The 26,408-nt window shown below is 30.9% G+C and overlaps 3 protein-coding genes across 3 annotated transcripts; 2 read left to right on the top strand and 1 right to left on the bottom strand.

Annotated features, from left to right (window-relative positions):
• Positions 1 to 1,732: 1,732 nt before the first annotated feature.
• Positions 1,733 to 4,402, bottom strand: dnajc12 (DnaJ (Hsp40) homolog, subfamily C, member 12). The gene is made up of 5 exons (XM_051126346.1): positions 4,273 to 4,402; positions 3,804 to 3,882; positions 2,813 to 2,952; positions 2,574 to 2,718; positions 1,733 to 2,489 (listed from the first exon to the last, which is right to left on the bottom strand). The coding sequence occupies exons 1-5, from the start codon at positions 4,348 to 4,350 to the stop codon at positions 2,407 to 2,409; spliced, it is 525 nt and encodes a 174-aa protein (XP_050982303.1). The 5' UTR covers positions 4,351 to 4,402; the 3' UTR covers positions 1,733 to 2,406.
• Positions 4,403 to 4,870: 468 nt separating this feature from the next.
• Positions 4,871 to 14,453, top strand: sirt1 (sirtuin 1). The gene is made up of 9 exons (XM_051126628.1): positions 4,871 to 5,135; positions 7,465 to 7,578; positions 7,666 to 7,904; positions 7,992 to 8,144; positions 9,412 to 9,559; positions 9,659 to 9,738; positions 10,303 to 10,489; positions 12,225 to 12,830; positions 13,897 to 14,453. The coding sequence occupies exons 1-9, from the start codon at positions 4,904 to 4,906 to the stop codon at positions 14,175 to 14,177; spliced, it is 2,040 nt and encodes a 679-aa protein (XP_050982585.1). The 5' UTR covers positions 4,871 to 4,903; the 3' UTR covers positions 14,178 to 14,453.
• A 3,624-nt stretch (positions 14,454 to 18,077) lies between these two features.
• cacul1 (CDK2 associated cullin domain 1) lies at positions 18,078 to 24,896 on the top strand. Its single transcript, XM_051126871.1, has 8 exons — positions 18,078 to 18,422; positions 20,813 to 20,939; positions 21,019 to 21,121; positions 22,056 to 22,151; positions 22,262 to 22,364; positions 22,442 to 22,531; positions 23,866 to 24,004; positions 24,087 to 24,896. Exons 1-8 carry the CDS (start codon positions 18,215 to 18,217, stop codon positions 24,124 to 24,126), a joined length of 906 nt encoding a protein of 301 aa, XP_050982828.1. The 5' UTR covers positions 18,078 to 18,214; the 3' UTR covers positions 24,127 to 24,896.
• The last annotated feature ends 1,512 nt before the right edge of the window (positions 24,897 to 26,408 follow it).

The following is a 26,408-nucleotide window of genomic DNA, read 5'->3' as shown; positions in this document are numbered from 1 at the left end:
CGGAAGCCTCTCCTCAGTCCAAGACACATGAAAGCCTGCATGGAGTTTGCTAAAAAACACCTGAAGGACTCCAAGGTGGTGAGAAATAAGATTCTCTGGTCTGATGAGACCAAGATAGAACTTTTTGGCCTTAATTCTAAGCGGTATGTGTGGAGAAAACCAGGCACTGCTCATCACCTGCCCAATACAGTCCCAACAGTGAAGCATGGTGGTGGCAGCATCATGCTGTGGGGGTGTTTTTCAGCTGCAGGGACAGGACGACTGGTTGCAATCGAGGGAAGATGAATGCGGCCAAGTACAGGGATATCCTGGACAAAAACCTTCTCCAGAGTGCTCAGGACCTCAGACTGGGCCGAAGGTTTACCTTCCAACAAGACAATGACCCTAAGCACACAGCTAAAATAACGAAGGAGTGGCTTCACAACAACTCTGTGACTGTTCTTGAATGGCCCAGCCAGAGCCCTGACTTAAACCCAATTGAGCATCTCTGGAGAGACCTAAAAATGGCTGTCCACCAACGTTTACCATCCAACCTGACAGAACTGGAGAGGATCTGCAAGGAGGAATGGCAGAGGATCCCCAAATCCAGGTGTGAAAAACTTGTTGCATCTTTCCCAAAAAGACTCATGGCTATATTAGATCAAAAGGGTGCATATTTCAGTTTTTCTTTTTTAATAAATCTGCAAAAATGTCAACAATTCTGTGTTTTTCTGTCAATATGGGGTGCTGTGTGTACATTAATGAGGAAAAAAAAAGAACTTTAATGATTTTAGCAAATGGCTGCAATATAACAAAGAGTGAAAAATTGAAGGGGGTCTGAATACTTTCCGTACCCACTGTAAATAAATGCCTTTAGACAGAAGGATAACCAACAGATTTGAACAGATTAAATAAAAATTAAAATGAATACATTTAAAAATAATAATAAATTAATAACAAAATGCCTTTAGTTCTGTCAGAAGGAAAACTGACTTAAATAAATAGGGCTGTCAAACGATTATTTGCAATTAATTGCATACAAAATAAAAGTTTGAGTTTGCCTAATATATGTGTGTGTACTGTGTGTAATTATTATGTATATATAAACACAAGCACAATCATGTACATATTTAAGAAATATTTACAAGTATGTGTATTATAATTTTTATAGAATTTCTATTATGCATAAAGAAAAATATTTTGTACATAAACAATATATTTATCTTAAATATATACATTAATTTCATTTATATATACATAATTACACACAGTACACACAAATATATTTGGCAAACTCAAACTTTTTATTTTGTATGCGATTAATCGCGATTAATAAATAACTAAATAAATAAACATCTTCTCGCAGAATGAAACCTGACAGATTTAATCAAATAAATAAAGTTAAAATATGAATGAAGTTGAAATAATATTAATAATAAGAATAAATTATTTACATTAATAAATTAATGAAAAATGCCTTTAGTTCCGTCAGAAGAAAACTGGACACTTGAATATTAAATTATGAATGCTAGTTTGGAAGTAAAATGTGTAATAATTCAAACTCAAATAAGAATCAAATAAGATGCTACTGGATGAACTAACATTCTAACTGTGATTTGAAATAACATTCTAGATACACTCAAATTGCAATTTTCAGTTACATGAACACATTTTGTGTTTATCCAGAAGAATCTTTTAAAATAGATTTTTAGAGGATACTTTCCTTTTAAATCTCTTGGTTACATCTAGTAAAAATAATAATGACTTCAATATTTTTGTCCTAGTGCATGACAGGTTGTTTTATTTATGCAACATTGGCTGACAATTAAGCACAATGCACAACACACACAACCAGAAACACACTTGAAATGGCCACAGATGCACATACTTTTACAAAAACACACAAATTTGCCTCAAAATGCTGACTGCACAACATATATCATAAACACTTTTCACTTTTTTTCCTGATAATAAATAAAATGATGAATACAAAAGTGATATTTTTAAGACACTCCTGGCTTATGTAGTTATGCAAGTAATATTAATATAGACTATTTAATGTTATTTTATTAGTAGTAGTAGTAGTAGTATTTAATGATATATTTATTAAATAAATTATTAATGGCTCATTATATTAATTAAAATAAACTTCATAATCATTTCTTGTGCAAATCTGCTGGCTTGAAAACGTTTTGCTCATATTTCAGGAAAATAATGCTGATTGGATATTTAAGGCATATGAAGCATCACTGCTAGACATTTATGTCAACATACATAAGCATCCAATAAAACAAAAAAACAGGCAAAGTCAATGTTATGCCATAAATGGTAAAACCAAGTAAACAATTGGTCATTTCTGATTTATAACTCTATATATGGAATATATGCACTTACACACAAAAGCATAGAACAACAGAAAATATGCATTTATATTTCATAGTTCCTGAACTTCTGTAAAAGGCCTGAGGGAGCTTCACCGGCCCAGCGAAACCTGTGATGCCAATAATCACCTGTGAAACAGAAACATTACTGTAAAAAAAAAAAAAAAAAAAAACTAAAGAATTGTAAATAGTTATAAAAAATAAATCTGTTACTGGATGGCAGTGAGAGTTCGGGCGGTTTATCCTCCGCTGCGGTTTCGCCGTCTGACACTTTCACTCGATTCACGTTCACCGGATCTGTATCTTTTGCAGCCTCAAGCATTGGCTCCTTCTTGGTCCTCACGGCCCAATGCATTGACTGCAATGTCATTTATGGATGCACATTAATGGAGTAGTTATAAATTGTAATAAATATACCTTCTGCATGACAGAAAGCAGCGTCTAACACTCACCGTTTTAACAGAGTCACTGAGCGCTCGCCATTCGCTGAACGGGATTGTAATTTGACTTCTGAGCCAGAGATCATAATTCTTTCTTTTATTCTCATCTGTGAGAACCTCTTTAGCTTCCTGTAACTTCTGGAACTCCTCCACTGCAAAAGTGAGTAACAGATTCAAACACTCGCTTTTTCACTCAAAAAAAGTAATGTTCAGAACTACTTCCAGGCATGACGCCAGAAGAAACTGAATCTGTTTACTTCCTTCATTAATGTTCATGGTCTTACTGTGAATGATTGATCAGTCAAGTTATTCTAAATTGAAAATTTGTCTTTGTAATCTTTCATCCTGTTAGCTTAGGTTATTGCAAACTAATAAATTGAATAAAAATATAAAAATAAAAAATATATCTACAAATAATTGTATAATTAATTATCATTGTTCATTTATTAATAGTCAAAAAGATTAAATATAAAATTGAATTATTTACATTTATATTTCTAATATTTAAGAATAAAAAGAAGTAATTTAGTCAGTCTTCAAAACTGTCAACAATCCACTGAAAATTAATCTTAAAATACTTGATTTTTATTTTTTTTATTCACAATATTTTACTCACATTTAAGTATTTTTAAAATACATTCCTATTGTAAATTGTAACTTTAAAGAAATGTATTCAATTTAAAGTAATTTAATTTCATGTTTTTATATGAATTACAAAATCACTTTTTGCAATTTTTAAATTTATTTAAATTTAATTTTTTAATTAGCATTTTTATAAATTATATATAGATTATATTAAATTAATTGCATTTTATTGTAAATTACTTTAAGTTGCTTTTATTTTATTTCATTTATTAATTTCTTAATTTGATATAAATTACTGAATTACTTTTTTGTTATTTTTCTAAACAGAATGGAGCAAAAAGAGGTCAATAATGGACCAACATTTGGCATTATATCAGTCATCACGTATTGGAAAAATGATGAATTATTCTGTTTTTACCTGCTTTGGGGTTCTCTGGGTGTTTGTCAGGATGGCAGGCTAGAGCTCTCACTTTAAACTCATTGACAATCTGTTCAGTCTATGGAAGATGCATATACATTTGTGTCAAAGATTAGCATGTAATGACACTGTAATGCAGATGGATGAGTCTGTTTGCTTCTGCATGTGCATTTCCAGTTATTTAATCAATTATTACCAGCAAGATGACTGATGTCAGTCTATGACACAAAAGCAACAGGCTGTTCTGCTGTTATCAGTAGATGTGTAAAAACGTCTCATTCTGTCACATGCACGTTAATGCAATTATCAAATGTTATTTTAACACTGTTTACAATAGAGTAAATGAACAGACATTTACATGTTGCAACTGCGATTAAAATAATAAAACTTTGCCCCTTAAAGCCGCCGTAATAAACTAGCAAAAAATAAAGCACAAGCCCTAAAAGAAGTTGTAGTAAGTTGTGTTTACCGTTGACAATTCATCGCAACCGAGCAGCCCGTAATAATCCTCCAAATCCTCCTTTCTGCAGTTCAGTATCGCCTCCATGCCTCCAACACTCAATCACAACACTAAACTCCCGTAAACTCGCGTAAACGAGTCCTTCAGTCAGCCTACTGCAGTCAACACAGCGCGCATGCGCGTAAGTATTCGGAGCTTTACGGTAGAAGCGCTTTTAAATGGCCTGCGTGACGCAGACGCTCTGACTCATGCTAAAATACCGTACCTCTGATTTAAATCTGTAAAACATCTAGATTTTATCAATAACTATCTAGATAGTCTCAATACATGTAATTAGTTAAGTTTTTTTTTGCCCAGTTTTATGTAACGTTTATATGGTATTTTTCATAAATAACTAAAAATGTTTTATGTAACGTTATTCTTCCTCAAAGTTACAAAACACATATATTTTCCGTCTTTAAAAAAATCTTGAAACTGGATAAATTAAAAAAAAAAAACTTTTGGAACGAACGATGCATTTGTGCATATTAATTTCTGCGGACGCAGCGTCACGCACGCCAGTCCATCTGTTCGTGACGTTACGTCACCTCATTACCGGAAGGTCCTCCCGCGCTCCTCCTCCATTCACTCCCTGGCGAAGATGGCGGACGGCGAAAATAAACGGGCCGAACCCGCCGACGCCGCTGAGCCGCTTCTGAAGAGACCGAGACTTCTGGACCCGCCCGGTGATTTGGAGCACAGCGCAGGCGGCGGAACCGAGCCGGTGGAGGCAGAACCGGCGCTGTTGGACGAGTCCCATCAGGCCTCACTTAACAACAACAACAACCACACTGAACCCGGACAGACCGCCGAACCAGAACCCGAGCTTTCCGGTACGACATCGTTACGGTCCTTTGTGATTTATTAATGTTACGTTTATTGGTTTTTAAAATTGATTTCTCTCATGCTAAGCTAACCGCCAGCTTTACTACATGTTCACTCAGTTTTACCCTCTTTTTTTAACATTTGTGGGGTATGTGTGGTTATTTAATGTAACAGCCACTTTTTCCTGTTTTTATAGTTTTATTATTATCATTATTAGTCTTTCTGTGCGATTAAAAAAATTATTTATACTGTATTATTTAATTTTTATTTATCGGTTTGAATAAATATTTACCATTAACGTTTTTGTATTTTATATTTAAGTGTTTATTATTACATTTAATTATTTATTTAATTTATTATTTATTTTATTATTATAATAGTGGATTTTATTATTTAGTATAATTTAAATATTTATTAAGTAAATATTATTTTTAATTTTGTGTTATTAAATTAGGCTGTTATGAAATAGTGTTGTTGTGGTTATATGGGGTTTGAATAATTATTTAATAACAACTTGTTTTTATGTGTTTTTATGTTTTATACTGAAGTGATGACGATGATTATTATTAGATTTTCTGTGCAATTATAATGTTTATTTTGATTGTATTATTCAATTATTCCGTTGGTTATTATTATTATTATTATTATTATTAATCCATCATCTGTGTAGTTTTAATAATTGTTTAATATTAAATGTTTTTATATTTAAGTGTTTATTATTATATTTAATTGTTTATTTAATTTATTATGTTTTTTAATTATTATTTTGATTTTAAGATTTTATTAAATCATGGATTTTATTGTTGTTGTTGTTATATATGGGGCTTGAATAATTATTTAATAACAACTTATTTTTTTAATATTATGTGTTTTTGTATTTTATATTTAAGTGTTTATTATTATATTTAATTTTAAATATTATATTTTATTATTATTTAGATTTTAAGATTATATTTAATAGTGGATTTTATTATTTTGTATAATTTAAATATTTATTAAGTAAATATTATTTTTAATTTTGTGTTATTAAATTAGGCTGTTATGAAATAGTATTGTTGTGGTTATATGGGGTTTGAATAATTATTTATTAACAGCTTATTTTGTTTTTAAGTGTTTTTATGTTTTATGCTTAAGTGATAATGATGATGAATATTATTTAATTATTCAGTTGTTTAATATTATTATTATTATTATTATTATTGTAATCATCATCATCATCATCTGTGGAGTTTTAATAATTATTTAATATTAAATGTTTTTATATTTAAGTGTTTATTATTATATTTAATTGTTTATTTAATTCATTATAATTTTTTTATTATTATTTAGATTTTAAGATTTTATTGAATCTTGGATTTTATTGTTGTTGTTATATATGGGGCTTGAATAATTATAACAACTCATTTTGTTTCTAGGTGTTTGTATATTTCGTACTTAAGTGATTATTATTATTTTTTTTCTATGCAATTAAATTTTTATTTTGATTGTATTATTTAATTATTCAGTTATTTATTATTATTATTATCATCATCATCCACTGGAGTTTGAATAATTATTTAATATTACATGTTTTTGTATTTTAGATTTAAGTGTTTATTATTATACTTAATTGTTTATTTAAATTATTATTATTTTTTTCATTATTATTTAGATTTTAAGATTTTATTGAATAGTGGATTGTATTGTTTTATAGAATTTAATTATTTATTAAGTAAATATTATTGTTAATTTTGTTTTATTAAATTAGTCTGTTATTAAATAGTGTTGTTATATATGGGGTTTGAATAATTATTTAATAACTTATTTTGTTTGTAAATGTTTTCATATTTTATTAGTTTTATATTTATATATATTTATATATTTATTATTTTATTATTTATATTTACATAATTTAATTTGTCATTTAAATTAAATTGTATTATTATTTATTACATATTATTTACTTATTCAACTATTATTTTATTTTATTTTATTATTATTGTATTTAGTAGTTAAAGGGGCATGTCACACTTCTGTCACTGCTTTGACTTGTCAACTTTAAATATTTCTTTCTTTGTACAACTATTGACATGCTTTATTAAAATGTATTTAGTCACTTATAATGCATTCTTGTATTTTTGTACTAATTAGTTTAGTAAACCAACTGAAAATAAAATTTGTAAAACATCATGCTGATAAACGAAGCTGTAACTCCTGAATAGACTGATCTGAACAAAACTATTATTATAAGCACTAAGTAGAATAGAATACAGTAAGGCCAGTTACGTTATACTGCTTTTGTTGCCGTTATTCCACTGTATAAATAAAGAATCATAATTTTGTATGGTTTGCACACAGACTTAACTGACGAAGGTGTTCATCCCAATGGTTTCACATCTCCTGATCTTCACGATGATGATGACTGCTCATCTCGCGCCAGCTCCAGTGACTGGACGCCTCAACCACAGATTGGTAAGTTCTCTGCAGTGCACGTTTCACAATATTCATTGTGCAAATTTTGTGTTTTGAGAATTTAATAAAAGCCTGGTTTTCTTTCAGGCTCCTATCGGTTCATTCAGCAGCACATCGTGAGAGGAACCGACCCGAGGGCCATCTTAAAAGACTTGCTTCCCGAAACGGTCCTTCCGCCAGATCTCGACGACATGACGCTGTGGCAGATCATCATCAACATCTCAGAACCGCCCAAAAGAAAGAAACGCAAAGACATCAACACATTAGAAGACGTCGTCCGGCTCCTGAACGAAAGGAAGAAGATACTTGTGCTCACAGGCGCTGGGGTGTGTTTTTGATTTTTACTTTCAAACACACTCTGAGTATGTGTCCAATATATCAAATATTGATTTGTTCCTTCTGTTTCTCCACAGGTGTCTGTTTCTTGTGGGATTCCTGACTTTCGATCTAGAGATGGCATATATGCTCGACTCGCTGTGGACTTTCCTGACCTTCCTGATCCTCAAGCCATGTTCGACATAGACTACTTTAGAAGAGATCCAAGGCCTTTTTTCAAATTTGCCAAGGTTTGATACGCTGCCTTCTCATTTCCATTTCTACCAAGAAAGAAAAACAAGTGCTGTAAATAATGAAATGTTTTCCATGCACTGATCAATTTTGGTCTTCAGACTACAAGAATGAAAACATCCAAAACACATTTTTAAAGGAGTAATTCACTTCCAGAACAAAAAATTACAGATAATATACTCACCCCCTTGTCATCTTTCTTTCTTCAGTCGTAACAAAATAATTTTTTGAGGAAAACATTTTAGGATTCCTCTCCATATAGTGGACTTCTATGGTGCCAACTTCCAAAATGTAGTTTAAATGCGGCTTCAAAGGCTCTAAACGATCCCAGCCGAGGAAGAAGGGTCTTATCTAGCAAAACGATCAGTCATTTTTTTCGAAAAATAAAAATTTGTATACTTTTTAAACACAAAACTCATGTAGCACAGGCTCTGGGATGCACGTCCACGATGCTACGAATCACGTCTAAGTTCATCGTCTGTGTACTCCGGCTCAAAAAGGTAGAGTATGGTGAAAAACTCCATCTCATTTTCTCCTACAACTTCAGAATCGTCGGTCATCATTGTACCTTTTTGTTTGTAAACAGCGTTTGACTTACTTGCACTTTCTTAGTCTTTGCACGTTCGCTTTGTAAACACTGGGTCTGTAGTTCCGCGTGACCTTTCGAGGTGATTCAGTAGTACGTAGCGTCGTGGACGCGCATCCCAGAGCTAGTGCTACATGAGCTTTTGTGCTTAAAAAGTAAACAAATTTTTATTTTCCGAAAAAAATGACCGATCGTTTCGCTAGATAAGACCCTTCTTCCTCGGCTGGGATCATTTAGAGCCTTTGAAGCTGCATTTAAACTACATTTTGGAAGTTCAAAATCGGGCACCAATTAAGTCCATTACATGGAGAAAAATCCTGAAATGCTTTCCTTAAAAACCATAATTTCTTCCTGACTGAAGACAGAAAGACATGAACATCTTGGATGATAAGGAGGTGAGTCATTTTTTTTTGTAAACTGTTGTTCTGAAAGTGGAGTTGTCCTTTAAGCGTTATTTTATTGCACTTTATCTATTTGCATCCTTGTCTTCAATTCCTGTGCGTATCTTTAAAGTCCAATTTCTCAAAATTACTTTTTTCTTCACTTCAGTTACATTTACATACGCTACGATTTACAGTTCCATTCCCATCTATGTTTTACGGAGGGGTTTGTTCATATTATTTGCCCATATTATACAAGATTTTACTTATAACAATATTCTCTGTTTGCTTGTACTGTAGGAAATCTACCCAGGACAATTCCAGCCGTCTCCATGTCACCGGTTCATATCAATGCTGGATAAGAAGGGAAGGTTACTGAGGAACTACACTCAGAATATCGACACACTGGAACAGGTGGCTGGAATCCAGAAAATCATTCAGTGTCATGGTATATCTGCTCATAATTCCTCATATTAACCTAGAATTTATTCTTCTGTCATTATATCGACTGTTTCTTTATCCTCTGTCTTTTATTGGTTATTTTTAGGTTCTTTTGCAACTGCTTCCTGTCTTGTCTGTAAACATAAGGTTGATTGTGAAGCCATAAGGGAGGATATATTCAATCAGGTATGTTAGAGTATGAAAATGTAAAGGAATGGTTCACCCAAAATTAGAACTGGCTTAAAGTATACTCATCCTCAGGCCATCTAAGATGTACATGAGTTTGTTTCTTCATCAGATTTGGAGAAATGTAGCATTACATCACTTGCTCACCAATGATCCTCTGCAGTGAATGGGTGCCGTCAGAATGAGAGTTCAAACAGCTGATTAAAAACATCACAATAATCCACAAATTTCAAGTTAAAGCACCTTAATGATGGATTTGTTTCTTACAAACATGCAGCTTTTGTCTTCTCAAGATGTTAACTGATGGACTGGAGTGGTGTGGATTATTGTGATGTTTTTATTAGCTGTTTGGACTCTCATTCTGATGGCACCCATTCACTGCAGAGGATTTATTGGTGAGACAGTGATGGAATGCTACATTTCTCTAAATCTAATGAAGAAACAAACTTTTGGATGGCCTAAGGTTGAGTAAAATTTGCTGCAAATTTCATTTTTGGATGAACGGTTCCTTTAATATGTGGTTGTGATTGTGTTGTAGCTCATGAAACTGTTGTTGTGTTGCAGGTTGTTCCTCACTGTCCAAGGTGTCCGTCAGATGTCCCGTATGCCATCATGAAACCAGACATTGTCTTCTTTGGCGAGAACCTTCCAGAGTTTTTCCACAGAGCTATGAAGCAGGATAAAGACGAAGTGGATCTTCTCATCGTGATCGGCTCCTCGTTGAAAGTGCGGCCAGTGGCTCTCATACCCAGTACGTTCTACCTCTTGTTTATTTCTTTGACTTTCTGTGTCTGCAATAATTGCTTTTTGAATGTACAAAAAAAGTTTCTGCAGTTGATCAAACTCATGATAATTATATTGTGTGAATATTCAGATATGATGCATCAGGTCAGGTTGCGACACAAAAAGCTAAATGTAGAGCAGTTCACTTGCACATGCATAAATAAGATTTGAGTGTTTTCAGATGATAAAGATGCAAATGTTGTTGTTGTTTTTTTGTTTTTTTTTTTTAAGCTTAATCAGCAGTTTAGTATGTACTAAAGATGGCATCATTGTGTTTTCATATATGTGACTGGGCCTCATAAGTAGCAGGGGTATATTTGTAGCAGTAGCCAAAAATAAATTGTATGGGTCAAAATGAGCAATTCTTCTTTCATGCAAAAAAATCATTAGGATGTTAAGTAAAGATCATGTTCCATGAAGGTATTTTAAAAATAAAAATATGTCAAAACTTAAATTTTAATTAGTAATATGCATTGCTAAAAACTTAATTTGGACAACTTTAAAGGTGTTTTTGCTCAATATTTAGATATTATTATTTTATTTTATTTTATTTTATTTTTTTCACCCTCAGATTCCAGATTTTCAAATAGTTGTATCTCGGCTAAATATTATCCTGTCCTAACAAACCATACATCAATGGAAAGCTGATTTATTCAGGTTTAAGACAGTAAATTTTTAAAAATTGATCCTTATGACTGGTTTTGTGGTACAGGGTCACATATGATGCTTTGGTACTGATAGGTATTCATATACATCAGCGATTTCCCCAAAGAATGACTTTATTTTAGTTATTATATTTCAGTAATTCGATAACACATTTGCATGTTTGCAGTTTTCTCATGGCAGGACATGCAAACAAATAAATAATCTTCTTCAATTTTCCTATAATTAAATATACTTTTTGTAATATTTTTAAACATTCTTTTAAAATATTATTTTTTGTTTTACATTTAAGATGCATAAAACAAAATACTTTTTTATATTTTATAAATATTGTATTTGTATTTTGTTTTTGTAATTTACTTAAAATAAATATTATGTATTTCAATAGAATAAATAAAAATAAATATTTATAATGTATAAAAATTCAAATAAGTTAATTATTAAATTTTTTTTTTAAATAAATAAATAATAATAAAATATGAAAAACTGTTCATGTAAAAGATGCTTAAGACCAAAGATATTTATTTTTGTAAAATTAAGTTTTTAAAAACTCATTGCAAACATGATGTAATTTCATTAAATATGCTTTTTATAATATTTCTAAAATATTCTTTTAAAACTATTCCTAAATCTTTTTTAGTAAGTGTTGTATTTTGATTTGACTTTAAATTTATTTAAATATAACATTTAATATATTAGCTTTTTAATATATTAATATATTTCCTGCCGTAAATGTATCAACTTAATTTTTAGTCATTTGCATTGCTAAGAACTTCATTTAGACAACTCTAAAGGTGTTTTTTTTGTTTTGTTTTGTTTTTTCACACTCATATTTTCAAGTAGCTGTATCTTAACAAACCATACATCAATGGAAAGCTTATTTATTCAGCTTTCAGTTGCTGTATAAAAAAAATTGACCCTTATGACTGGTTTTGTGGTCCAGGGTCACATATGCCTTTGTATGATTTTAAAATACCTATTTAAGTAATTTTACATTTCATGAAGTAAAATGATTTTTGTAAATGCGTGTCTTTCTGAAGGCTCTATACCTCATGACGTGCCTCAAGTCCTGATCAACCGCGAGCCGCTGCCGCACCTGAACTTCGACGTGGAGCTGCTTGGAGACTGTGACGTCATCGTGAACGAACTCTGCCATCGTCTGGGTGACGACTTTGAGCAGCTGTGCTACAACTCGTCCCGTCTCAGCGAGATCACAGAGAAACCGGCCGCTCCGTTACAGACATCCGCTGAGAGCCCGTCCACAGACGCACAGGGGCCTGAAGATCACGCTCAGCCCGTCACAGGAGCCTCCGAGGACGTCCCAATCACTGAATGTCAAAATTCACTGTCTCCCAAGAAGGAGGAAACGGAAACCGCTTCTTTCCCAGCAGCGAGAAGAACAAGCCCTCATCCAGAGCCGTTACCGGAAACTAATATGGACGAGTTAGACTCCAGCCCAAAAGAACATTCTCCAAAGACGGCGAGTCCCTGTCCGGAAAGGAAAGCAGCGTGTGATGGTACAGAAGCACTGGACACTACTGATGACGGGAAGGAGGAAGAAACAGCAGATCGCCAACTTGTTGAAATGCGCAGACGGTGCTGGAGAAGCCGAATCTGTCAGAGTCCAATTAGCAAACGACTCGGAGGTAAAAATCATTTTTTAAACACATTTTTAGGATGTTGCTGCTGTTATTATGAATGTTTTTTTTTTGTGGATTTTATTGCAAATTACAAAAAATTGTCATTTATAGCACTTTGAGTTGCATTTTGTGTATGAAAAGTACTATATAAACTGACAAACTGATTAAATTATTATTATTATTAATAAAAAAATAATATAATTAACATTTACATTAAAAAAGATATATTTATCTATGAATAAAACCGATAATAAAATATTAATATAAATACGTTACATAATAAACAATAAATAAAAAATATATATATTTTTTAATAAAACAATGAAACAATGACAAGTGTTTGTGTGTGCATTTATATATATATATATAAATATAAATATATAAATATTTACAATATAAATATTGTTTTTATTATAAACATTATTGTATTTTTAATTTTTGTTTATGTAATTTATTTATATTATATTAATATTTTATTATAGGTTTTATTTATAGATATATATTTTATGTAATATATTTCTATTTTTATATATATATATATATATATATATATATATATATAATATATATATATATATATATATATAATATATCACATACAAACCCATATCATTGTTTTTATTATATTTTTTTTTTTAATTTGTTTATTATGTAATATGTAATTAATTTATATTATTCATGTTTTATTATGGGTTTTATTTATGATAGATAAATTTTTATGTAAATGTTAATTACTATATTATTTTTTTATTTAGTATATTATTTTTATTATATAATATTATATTTTATATAATATTATATGTATTCCGACACACACACAAACAGATATCATTGTCTTTATTAACAAAAAATGATTTGTTATATTTATAATTTATTGCATTTATTATGTAATTTAAATTATATTAATAGTTTATTGTAGGTTTTATATATATATATATATATATATATATATATATATATATATATATATATATATATATATATATATATAGTAATTTTTATATAGAAGTAATTATATATTACTTATAATTATAAGTAATTTTTAAAAATTTGTTATTTTTCTGTTTTGCAGCCTCGCAGTATTTATTTCAAGCACCGAACCGCTACATTTTCCACGGCGCCGAGGTTTACTCGAGTTCAGAGGACGAAACGTCCAGTTCCTGCGGCAGTGACAGCGACGGCTCTCGCTGCAGCGCGGACGCTTTCGAAATTGAAGACAGCGACGGAGAGGAAGACGGCACGCCGGTGACGGACAAAGACACAGACGGCCTCGCAGAGACAGTACAGGACAGTGAACACAAACGCCTTCAAACAGACTGCACAGCAGAAACAGACCTACAAACCACACAATAACTCACTAGCACTAGTTGTATTTAATGTGCTCAAGTCTGTTTTATATATTTTTGTATTTCCTCCCTCCTAAACGCCCTGTTATGTCTTCTAATGCATGCGACGACTTTCTTTTGTTCGGCTTATAAAACTTTCTTTTGTTTTACCACCAGTCTGTTTGTATTTTTGCATTTTTAGATGTAAAATATATGTTTAAATCCGGTGAATGTTTCTGCCTGAGAGTTGAACTTGCCATGTAATTGCTTGGGATAAAAAAGGGAATGATTTTCAAACCAAAGATCACTTTTTCCGTATCATTTTCATGTTTTCACAAGTTTCTTGTTGGATCTAGTCACTGTGTCCAGCATGTGCACCAAACTGTGGCATTTTCAGACATTTGGCAGCTACGGTCAGCCTACTGTTGAAGTCTTTTATACCCAGTAAAGTTTGATAGTCATCAAACAGATGTTTTCTGCTTGTTTTCCATCAGTTTTCAGGTTTTAAACCTATAGAAAGACATTATTTACATGCATTCACACTCTTGTAATTCCTGTTTTCAAGCACTTAGTAAGATTTCGGTTATGCCTGTTTATGTTAGTTCCAGCTCTCATTAACTGGGCATTAAAATATTATAATACTGTTAAGTTATAATATCTACACAACTTCATGATTTTATTCTTAATCTAATTTCTTTAATTGTCAGATTTTGTGTTCACGTTAATGCAGATTTTTTTTTTTTTTTTTGGTCACCAAATAGAGACTAACAAATGTAACATTTTGACTGTTATTACTCTGCGTTTAGCTCAGCACTGTACATAATGCATGCAAGTTTTAATTAAGAATGGTAGAGAAGTATTTTGCTTGGTAATAAAATATTAAAGAGTTTGCAGGTTGATCAGTCAAAGCCATGTCTAAGTAGGTGGTTGTGTAGGCCTGACCATAGTTGCATAGGTTATTGCATATTTTTTGCATGTTTGAATTATGAGGTGTTTTCTATTTATGTAGTTTATTAAAGCAAATTGCAATTATAATTTCAAGTTAAAGGATATAATAGATGACTAAAAGTCTTTAAGGAGCATCTCAATGAGCCTGGACTGCAGGCAACTAGCAATAATTTAGTGTTATTAGTAAGTAAATAATCTTTGATTAAATAATTGATTATATAACTGACTTTGCAGATTATTTTGGCAGAAAACGCCTGTTTGAATATATAAATAGTTGTAAATCTTACATTAACATTGTTGCAGGTAAGTGTGTTTACAAAGAGCTTAAGACAACCTAAGTCTACAACAAATTTATTAAGACCTAAAGTACATTATTATTAATCTTTGTTTATAAAAATACATTAATAGTGACTTAAATATAATTTTTGTGTTCATAAAACATTTTGTGCTCATAAATATTTTTTTATTTATTTTGTTATTATTTTATAATAAGATATATTAACCTATCACATTTTGGTCTGTCTCAGTTGCTCTGATTGACCATTGAAATATAAAATTTAACCTAACTAACTGCATTATTGTAGAAATAACCCAATAAACCTTAAGAATTACCCAACTTTTTTTTAGAGTGTAGGAAAATAACTTAATTATAATTTGTTTCCTAACTATTCGTTCTCTTAAAGTGTAAATTTATTTATGTATTTATTTTCCCACAAAGTCCCGATCTGAATCAAGGTTTCCGAACACGCTCCGAATCATGATCTGAATCAAAAGATTGACAACCCCCTTTGAAGTCCAGATCTGAATCAAATGATTAGCAATATCCAAAGTGCCGATTTGAATAATGATTCGCGAACCGATCCAAAATGATTCGCAATACGCGCTAAGAAGTTCCGATATGAATCAAAAGATTTGCGAACCCGAAGATCTATGAATCAAATAATTTGCGGACCCGCTCCGAAGTTCCGACCTAAATCAAATGATTCGCCATACGCACTCCGAAATGATTCCAAACAGCGCTCTAAATTCCCGATCTGAATCAAATGATTCGCCATACGCGACCCGATTTGAGCGATTCGAAACAGTGAATCATTTGCGACGCACTCCGAAATGATTCGCGACAGCGCTCTAAATTCCCGATCTGAATCAAATGATTCGCGATAGCGCTCTAAATTCCCGATCTGAATCAAATGATTCGCGATACGCGACCCGATTTGAGCGATTCGAAACAGTGAATCATTTGCGACGCACTCCGACATGATTCGCGATAGCGCTCTAAATTCCCGATCTGAATCAAATGATTCGCGACAGCGCTCTAAATTCCCAAACTGAATCAAATGATTCGCGACAGCGCTCTAAATTCCCGATCTGAATCAAATGATTCGCCATACGCGACCCGATTTGAGCGATTCGAAACAGTGAATCATTTGCGACGCACTCCGAAATGATTCGTGACAGCGCTCTAAATTCCCGATCTGAACCAAATGATTCGCGATAGCGCTCTAAATTCCCGATCTGAATCAAATGATTCGCCATACGCGACCCGATTTGAGCGATTCGAAACAGTGAATCATTTGCGACGCACTCCGAAATGATTCGTGACAGCGCTCTAAATTCCCGATCTGAATCAAATGATTCGCGATAGCGCTCTAAATTCCCGATCTGAATCAAATGATTCGCGATACGCGACCCGATTTGAGCGATTCGAAACAGTGAATCATTTGCGACGCACTCCGAAATGATTCGCGATAGCGCTCTAAATTCCCGATCTGAATCAAATAATTCGCGACAGCGCTCTAAATTCCCGATCTGAATCAAATGATTCGCGATACGCGACCCGATTTGAGCGATTCGAAACAGTGAATCATTTGCGACGCACTCCGAAATGATTCGCGATAGCGCTCTAAATTCCCGATCTGAATCAAATAATTCGCGACAGCGCTCTAAATTCCCGATCTGAATCAAATGATTCGCGATAGCGCTCTAAATTCCCGATCTGAATCAAATGATTCGCGATAGCGCTCTAAATTCCCGATCTGAATCAAATGATTCGCGATACGCGACCCGATTTGAGCGATTCGAAACAGTGAATCATTTGCGACGCAGTAACTGATTCAGAGTTTCAAACAGCTCTGTTTCACCCCATCACTACATGCTTTTTAAAATCATTACAAGTTATGTCGAAATACCATGATTCTTTCTCTTTTGGACTGGTTTTGATAGTAAGTCGCTTGAAATGTGAATGATCGAAGTCACGAGTTTGAGTTTGAATCAATCGGAACGGTTCCAGCGTAAATGACTCACTCAATTGAATCAGTTTGAACTAAAATAAAATAAGCGAAAAAAATATAATGTTATATAACGAACTGCACCTCATATTAATGTTAGATGGAAACATTGTGCATAATGATCGAGTTTGTAGTTTAACTTAATTAACTATGTTTTATTTATAAAATGTATAAAAACATTTGTACATCTATGTTTTCTCTGTCATTTCATATTTTTTTATATATATATATATATATATATATATATATATATATATATATCAGTTTTTATATTTAAAACATTAATCTCATAACATTATTTATGCAATTTGTAAGTGCAGTGTAAATACATGTACAAGTGCTAAAAAAATTACAATAACAAAAATAATGTATTCTGACACATATATAATATTTATAATTATTTAAAATAATTTTGTATTGTTTTTAAAGCTAAATAAATAATAATGACGTTTAATTATCATAGCTACATAGCAAATCCATTAAGACTTAAGATAACAATTAATTGTTTAAAGGTCAGAAAATTGCAGTAGAGAAAGCAAGATATTAAACTTAATTTTATGTTTAAGGGATAGCAAGAAATTAATACTGTGGTTAAACACACAAACAAAAAAATATTCGATATTTATGCCGGCGACGGACTGTTATTTTGACATGCGGACTGTTCTTTTGACACGTCCGCCTTTTAACGGAAGTCCGCGTCGCATCTCGCTTCGGATTGACAACATAAACAGGAGTGAAAGTGAAGTCGTAAACATGCGTCGATTATCGATCAGCTGAAGAGGGTTTGACCTGACATGGACTGTTAAAGTTCCCTCAGTGCGGCAGCAGGATGGAGGGGATGGAGGAGATGGAGGAGGACGCGCTGGAGCGGATTGAGGATGATAATCATAACTGTCGAGCGGAGGGTGTGAGTGTGTGTTCACCTGCGCAGGTGTGTGTGGATTCTGACTCCAGCAGCGACACCTGTGAGTCCGACAGCTCGGCCACATCTGCGGCTAACGGCGCCGCACTCTTGCTCAACTCGACCTCCAAGTTCCGTAAGTTACACCACTGGACCTGCCGCCACACAAACACTACGGAACACCACGGTACAGTGACGGGTTAGATGGTAACACCATGGTACTGGAACTTGGGTACCATGGTAAACATATTTCAAAGTCCCTTTAAAGCCATTTAAATCGCTCTCTCTCTTTATGTACGTATGATTATTTATATACATCATATTATTTGATATTTTAAGTATAATATTTCTAAAATGTTTTATAAATGTAAATATTTCATACATTCAAATAAATATAATATACTGATATAGACTTTTGATTCAGTTGTATATTGTTTTTAGAATAAAAGTAGCAAAATATTGTCTAAAATGTAATTTGTTATTAAAATGTGTTCTTAAAAGTTGTTTTTTTTTGTTTTGTTTGAATTAATTTTTAATTTAAGTTTTCTTTTTTATTAATTTTAAATACCTTTTTTATATATATATTATATAATAATAATGCTTAAATAAAATAAAATAGGTTCATAAAATTACTTAAATAATTTATCCATTTTGTATTTTATTAACGTATTTAGAAATTTTTAGATTTTTTTTTTATTATTGGTGTTTTAAAGCAAAATAATATATTTTTTAAATTATTTACACATTATTTATGTTTATTTCTTTGTTATTTTATATATTTGTGATTACCGCAATACTGTATTACCTCCTGATACCTTCACTGTACTGTGGTACTGCCAAAAGGCAGTTTTTATTTAAGCGTGGAGAATAGTTTAGTAAAAGCCTCATAAATATAATATACTGATATAAACTTTTAATTCATTTGTATATTGTTTTTAGAATAAAAGTAGCAAAATAATAAATGCCAAAATTAAATGTAAATTGTAAAAGTAGCAAAATACTGTCTAAAATGTAATTTGTTATTAAAATGTGTTCTTAAAAGTTGTTTTTTTTTTTGTTTGAATTAATTTTTAATTTAAGTTTTCTTTTTTATTCATTTTAAATACCTTATTTTATATATTATATAATAATAATGCTTAAATAAAATAAAATGGGTTCATAAAATTACTTAAATAATTTATCCATTTTGTATTTTATTAACGTTTTTAGAAATTTTTAGATTTTTTTTTATTATTATTGGTGTTTTAAAGCAAAATAATATATTTTTTAAATTATTTACACATTATTTATGTTTATTTCTTTGTTATTTTATATATTTGTGATTACTGCAATACTGTATTACCTCCTGATACCTTCACTGTACTGTGGTACTGCCAAAAGGCAGTTTTTAAGCGTGGAGAATAGTTTAGTGAAAGCCTCATAAATATAATATACTGATATAAACTTTTAATTCATTTGTATATTGTTTTTATAATAAAAGTAGCAAAATAATAAATGCCAAAATTAAATGTAAATTGTAAAAGTAGCAAAATATTGTCTAAAATGTAATTTGTTATTAAAATGTGTTCTTAAAAGTTGTTTTTTGTTTGGTTTGAATTAATTTTTAATTTAAGTTTTCTTTTTTTTTATTAATTTTAAATAGCTTTTAAATGCTTAAATAAAATAAAATGGGTTCATAAAATTACTTTTAATAATTTATCCATTTTGTATTTTATTAACGTTTTTAGATTTTTTTTTTTTTATCATTGGTGTTTTAAAGCAAAATAATATATATTGTTAATTATTTACACATTATTTATGTTTATTTCTTTGTTGTTTTATATATTTGTGATTACTGCAATACTGTATTACCTCCTGATACCTTCACTGTACTGTGGTACTGCCAAAAGGCAGTTTTTATTTAAGCGTGGAGAATAGTTTAGTAAAAGCCTCATAAATATAATATACTGATATAAACTTTTAATTCATTTGTATATTTTTTTTAAATAAAATCGCAAAATAAGTTGTCTAAATTAAATGTTATTTGTAAAAGTAGCAAAATATTAAACGTCTAAATGAATGTAATTTGGTATTAAAATGTGTTTTTAAAAATAGCTTTTTGTTTTGTTTGATTTAATCGTATTAGTTTTCTTTTTTAAAAATTCTAAAAACATGTTTTGTTAATTTTTATTTATATAAAGTACAATAATAATGCTTAAATTAAATAGAATTTAATAAAAATTAATTATAATTAATTTTTTATTTATTTATCAGTTTTCTATTTTATTACATTTTTTTTTATTGATTTTTCCATTGTTGTTTTAAAGCAAAATAAATAATTGTAATTGTATTATTTATTTATTATATATTTATTTATGTGTTATTTTGTATATTTATATTATATTACTGCAATACTGTATTACTTTCTGATACCATCACTGTCGTGGTACTGCCAAAATGTGTTTTTTGTAAGCCATAGAGAGTAAAAGCCTCATTCAGCCGCAAATGTCACGTGTGTGTTGCTTCTGTTTGTTTGACGATGCCTAGTCTTGAACGCGATGACAGCAGAAGAATACAGGACGGTTTACTGGCCAAAACTAGAGAGAGCCATTGAGCATCTGCTCAATCAAAGCCCGATGGACCACATCTCCATCTCATACGAACAGATCTACAGGTTTGTGCTCCATCAGTCCTGAATGAGTCAGAACATGCTGCTCGTATGTTTTAATGCGTCTTTCTGTTTTCTTCCTCAGTCACGTTTATAAGTGCGTGTGCCAACAGCACTCAGAGCTGCTGTACAATGACCTGATGTGGAAGATCACGTCTCATCTAGAGCAAGTGTCTTCTAAGCTACAGGTCAGTGTATAGACACATTTAAACCTGTATGTATTGCTTTTGTTTTGGGTAAATAAAGTGAGCTTTTAAATCACATACTACCACAATGAAATCACTATTTCATAATCATATGATGTTTGTGATTTATGCATAGATTTGCATGGCAAAATATGATAAAAAAAAATACAATAAAAATAATACATGCATTAGTTTAAAAAAAGTAAATGAAGTCATCTTTATTCACACGTTTTGATTATTGTTATTTTTAAAATTTTGTCAAGACTTTTTGGTTTTTAAAAGAAGCAAAATAAATGTCTAAAATGCATGTAATTTTTCATTAAATATGTCCATAATTTTTTTTCACAAACTGTTAATTTCCTGTTATGCTAATGTTTTTATATTTTTTCAGAAAAAAAGCAGAAATTAAATATCATTTGTCATTTAAAAAAATGTTCATAAAATTCTTTTTTTTTATTGTTAATTTAATTTAATTTTTTTTATTTTTTTTTTTTTTTTTTTAGATTTGTATTGCTTTGTTAGATTTGTATTGTTTTCTTTCAAAAATGTTACTAAAATGTCACTTTTATCACATTTTTAAATAACATTTATTTTATGTTTTTTAGAAAAAAAGAAGCAAAGAAGCTTTTTTTATTAAAATGTATTCATAAAACACTTTAATAACTTTTTATTAATTTTATTTATTTTCTGTTGTTTTAATATTTGTATGCATTTTCAATCACTTTGTATTTTGTGTGTTTTTTTTTTGTTGTTGTTTTTTTTTTTTTTTTTTTTTAAGCAAACAACAAATGCCTAAACTGAAGATAAATTGTCATTAAAAATGTGGTCATAAAAATTACTTTTTATTAATGTAATAAGTTTCTATAAATGTTTTCAGATTTTTTTTTTATAATAAATACCTAAAAATTAATAAAATGCTGTCCCATCTTTTCTGAAGGCCAGCCCACCGGAACATTTAATTGAAAACTTTAACCTGGCTCTGACGCAGTACACAGCCGCCCTGCACTGCATCGTTCCCGTCTTCATCTATATGGTAAAAACTGTGTTGTTGCATATAACTGTTAACATGACACTTTCCATGTTTTGTCAGATCATTTGAATTCTGTATTCATTTATCTGCATTTTAACCCAATTTTGTTAAAGAACAAGTTCTACATTGAAACAAAGCTGAACCGAGACCTGCGGGACGATCTCATGAAGCTGTTCTCAGATCATGTAGCAGAGAAACACGTCGGCACATTACTGCGTGAGTGCAAATCAATCAAAGTCTTCTTTGCAATAGATTTTGTAAATGAATTAATTCAAGTATTATTTATTTCCCAGCTCTTCTTAAAAAGGCTCATTCCATGCCGTTTCAAGTCAAACCATCAACTATGGCGAGTGTTGTGAAAGGTCTTTATGCCCTCCGGCCAGGTGAGAAGATTTTTCTTTTATTTTGGTTTTTATGCATGTGTAGGTTAACTCTTTGTATAAATGTCCGTATGCATCGCTCTGTCTTTGTTATTCTGAACAGAGCTGCGGCTACTGATCTGTGTTCACAGTTACATTGACTTTGTTTTGTCAAAATGACACCGCCATTGGCTCGTCCTTCTGTTTGCATGCAGCATTTGCCTAACCAAACATTCTCCAGTACAAAATATCTCTGTTATATGTGTTTTGTTTTTCATGTAGCTACTTCCTTTGAAAACAATATTTAAAAAATATTTAAAATGATTTAAAAAAAAAAAATATTTATAGTGGCCTAAAAAAGTATTTGGATGCTTAATTCACAATTAAATTTAATTGCATGATTGCATACAAAATATCAAAACAAGGCATCTGCAAGCAAACGATGGTGGAGGTTTTCTCAGAACTCACTTCATTTTTCTCCTTTAATTATTTTTGACTAAGAACCTGTTCCACAAAGTTTGACAACCAGGACTACTACTTGTATTCAGTTACAACAATGTAATTGTTGTTTCATAATTGAAACCATAAACTTGATTATGTGAAATGTTTTGATTGAAAAGTGTTTTGTGCTTATTTTCTTTAAAAATATTAAAATATTAAAAATGCCATTTGTTTTAATGTTCTTATATAATGCAATTACATCTACCAAACAAAAAAAAAACAAAACAAAACAAAACAAAGCAAAAAAAAAAAAATATATATATATATATATATTTTTTTTTTTGTACATATTATATATTTATTTACTTATATAAATAACTATAAATGATATATTAATATATAAATAAATATTATAAATATATGATGTATATAAATGACATTTTATTTATATATATATATAATATATATATAATGCCATTTTTATGTTCTTATATAATGCAGTTACATTTTATATTTTTATTTTATTATATATATATTTGCTTATTTAAATAACTTGAGAACATTTATTTATGTGTAATAAAGTGTGTAATATAAATTTGTAATATTTTAATAATATATTATAAAATATATTTTTATTTTTAAAAGCAGTTTAGCATGATAGATGGAAAGATGATAGTTTTTATTTTTAATTTCCAATTTTTATTTTAATTTTTAATTTCCCAAAACATGATAAATGACTCAACTGATAGACTTTAGTCACATGAAAATAAAACATTCTCTTGACTTGTAAAGACACCTGCAATTAATTCAGTTGAATGCGTCAATTCACTGACAGCCCTATAAATGCGTTTTAAAAAGTTACTGAATCAAAACGCTGTTCAGAGATCTTATAACCAAATGTTGTTTTTGTCTTCCAGACTGGGTTCCTCTTGCTCCGGCTCTGTTTTCTAGATTCATTCCTCAGATCGAACCTCCTGCTCTTGAATCTCAGCTCCCGTATTACGCGGCTCAAGACAAAAAGCTGCAAATGGATCTTTCTCAGAACGGTTTCTCCAGGTACCGCTGTTTGCAAATCAAGCTGTATCTGTAAATTATGCCAAAACACATGACTAACTTCTCCTGACCACTCGTTTCGCAGGGGCGATCAGTCGCGGAAGCGAGCAAGTGAAGAATCGTGACACCGAAGTGGATTTTTACACTACTTCAGTGAGAAGACACAAACACGCCTGTGATTTAGAAGCTCCCCGATGCACTCGCCGACAAGCTGCTGCAATTTAAGCCTCCGTAATTCATTAAAAATCACTTCAACACAGACTTTATCTGGTACAGAGACACTTCGTATCTTCATACAGTCCTTTGGGAATTCTCAGTTATTTCGAGAATTCGCAAAAGCATTATAAAACTACACAAACATGAGCATCATCTCTATGGCCTTCAGTGTGTGTGTGCAGAGACACTTCGGTTTCTGGCCAGTTAGCATTTGTAGTAACAGTTACACAGGAATTGGATTTGTGGGAATGCCTCTTTTCTTTGATCTGGATTTGTTTCACAGAATTCATCATATTTCCAGGTTGATTTTTCCCTTTCTCCTCATTTTTCCTTACTTTGTCATTCAGTGAAATCATCCGGTTTGCTGTGATTTCAGAAAAGATGGTTATAGGCGTTTTATTGTGTGTCCGGCTGCGGTAACGTGATGTTGGATCCAGAATGTCTTACCAGGTGATGAATGAAGGTATTCAATTTCCAGATTGTTACCCACTTACATTTTTTATTTTAGGGTCACTACTGTACTTTTTAAACACTTTTTAGTTGACGTGATTACCATTCTACCTAATAATAACGTGCCTTTGGCTATTCGCCTTTCTTCATTTTAGACTTTTTAAGTGAAGTGTAAATGGAAATCGATCATTTATGACAACAACTGTTGATTTTTTTTTTTTTTTTTTTTTTTTTCACGCATCAGTACAAATTGAATCTGGAAACACAATAGTTTGTGAAAAACAGCACAGATAAAGGACATCTGAAATCCAGGTGTGATATAAAGGGCTGCTAATAATTTATCTGGAATAAACGCATGACACTGAAACAAGAATTGTGTGTAATAACTTTCATTAAGTCATTAAAAAGCAATATTAAATATATAATGCTAAATAGATTATTAGTTAATGTATGTGAGATATTGAAGCATTATATAGCGATGTTATTATGATATTGTTTATAGCTTAAAAATGATTATAAAGCAAAAAGGCACATAACTCTGAAAAAAAAAATTGTTAACTTACCGTAAGTCATTAACAAGCAGTATTTATTTATAATGCTAAATAGATGCATATTTTATTCATAAGTATATGAAGTACATTTAGGCATTATATAATAATATTCTAATATTGTTTATGGCTTAATAAAAATTATTATACGGTGAAAGGGAAGCAAAACAGATTGATCATATTTCGTAATGTTATGGGTAATTTCTGTTTAAATCAGCTTAAAGACAGTTGAACTAAAGTTATGTGGAAAATAATCTTTTATAAAGATAATTACATTATAACCTTGTTACAAAATCATGTATGAAATGAGAAGAAATGGCAAACAGAACACTTGAAAATAAACAATTATTACCAAAATGAATATTATCTCTTTTGTTTTTGTAATTTTCTCTTTTTTTTTTTATTTTATTGTTATAGTCTATAATCCTAAAATGTTTTTGCATTGCAATAATTCTCACGAAAATAATATCACAATGCAAAAGGGAATTTTTAAACTGAATATATTTTTCATGCACAGTTTCTTATTGAAAACTTGGAAATGTCAGGAAATTTTAATTATCAAAATGCAAACGAAAATGATCTTCAAAACAGAATTTGTTTTCTTTACAGTTATAATGTGCACTAATGTTCAAATTTATTTGAGTGTGTGTATGTTTGTTTTTTTTCATTAAGAAGATTTGGAGAAATGTGTCATTTCATCACTTACTCACCAATGGATCCTTTGCAGTGAATGGGTGCCGTCAGAATGAGAGTCCAAACAGCTGATAAAAACATCACAATAATCCACAAGTAATCCACACCACTCCAGTCCATCAGTTCACATCTTGAAAAGACAAACACTGCATGTTTGTAAAAAACAAATACGTCATTAAGACGTTTTTAACTAAAATATGGCTATAATCCACAATAACGCTTCCTCCAGTGAAAAAGTGGTCTGGTCTGAATCAGTTGAGAAATCTGCACAGATCACTTTTTACAAGCCAAAACAGCTCTAAACAAATATGTGGCTGGATTTTGCATTATTTGAGATTATAGACTCATATTTTAGTTAAAAATGTCTTAATGAGAAGCTTTTGTCTTCTCAAGATGTTAACTGATGGACTGGAGTGATGTGGATTACTTGTGGATTTTTTTGCGCTGTTTTTATTAGCTGTTTGGACTCTCACTCTGACGGCACCCATTCACATCCATTG

The sequence above is a fragment of the Labeo rohita genome, chromosome 13, assembly GCF_022985175.1.
Source record: "Labeo rohita strain BAU-BD-2019 chromosome 13, IGBB_LRoh.1.0, whole genome shotgun sequence".
Lineage (NCBI taxonomy): Eukaryota > Metazoa > Chordata > Actinopteri > Cypriniformes > Cyprinidae > Labeo > Labeo rohita.
Note: the sequence above shows the minus strand (reverse complement) of the source record. Positions and strands in the feature narration are given on the sequence as shown.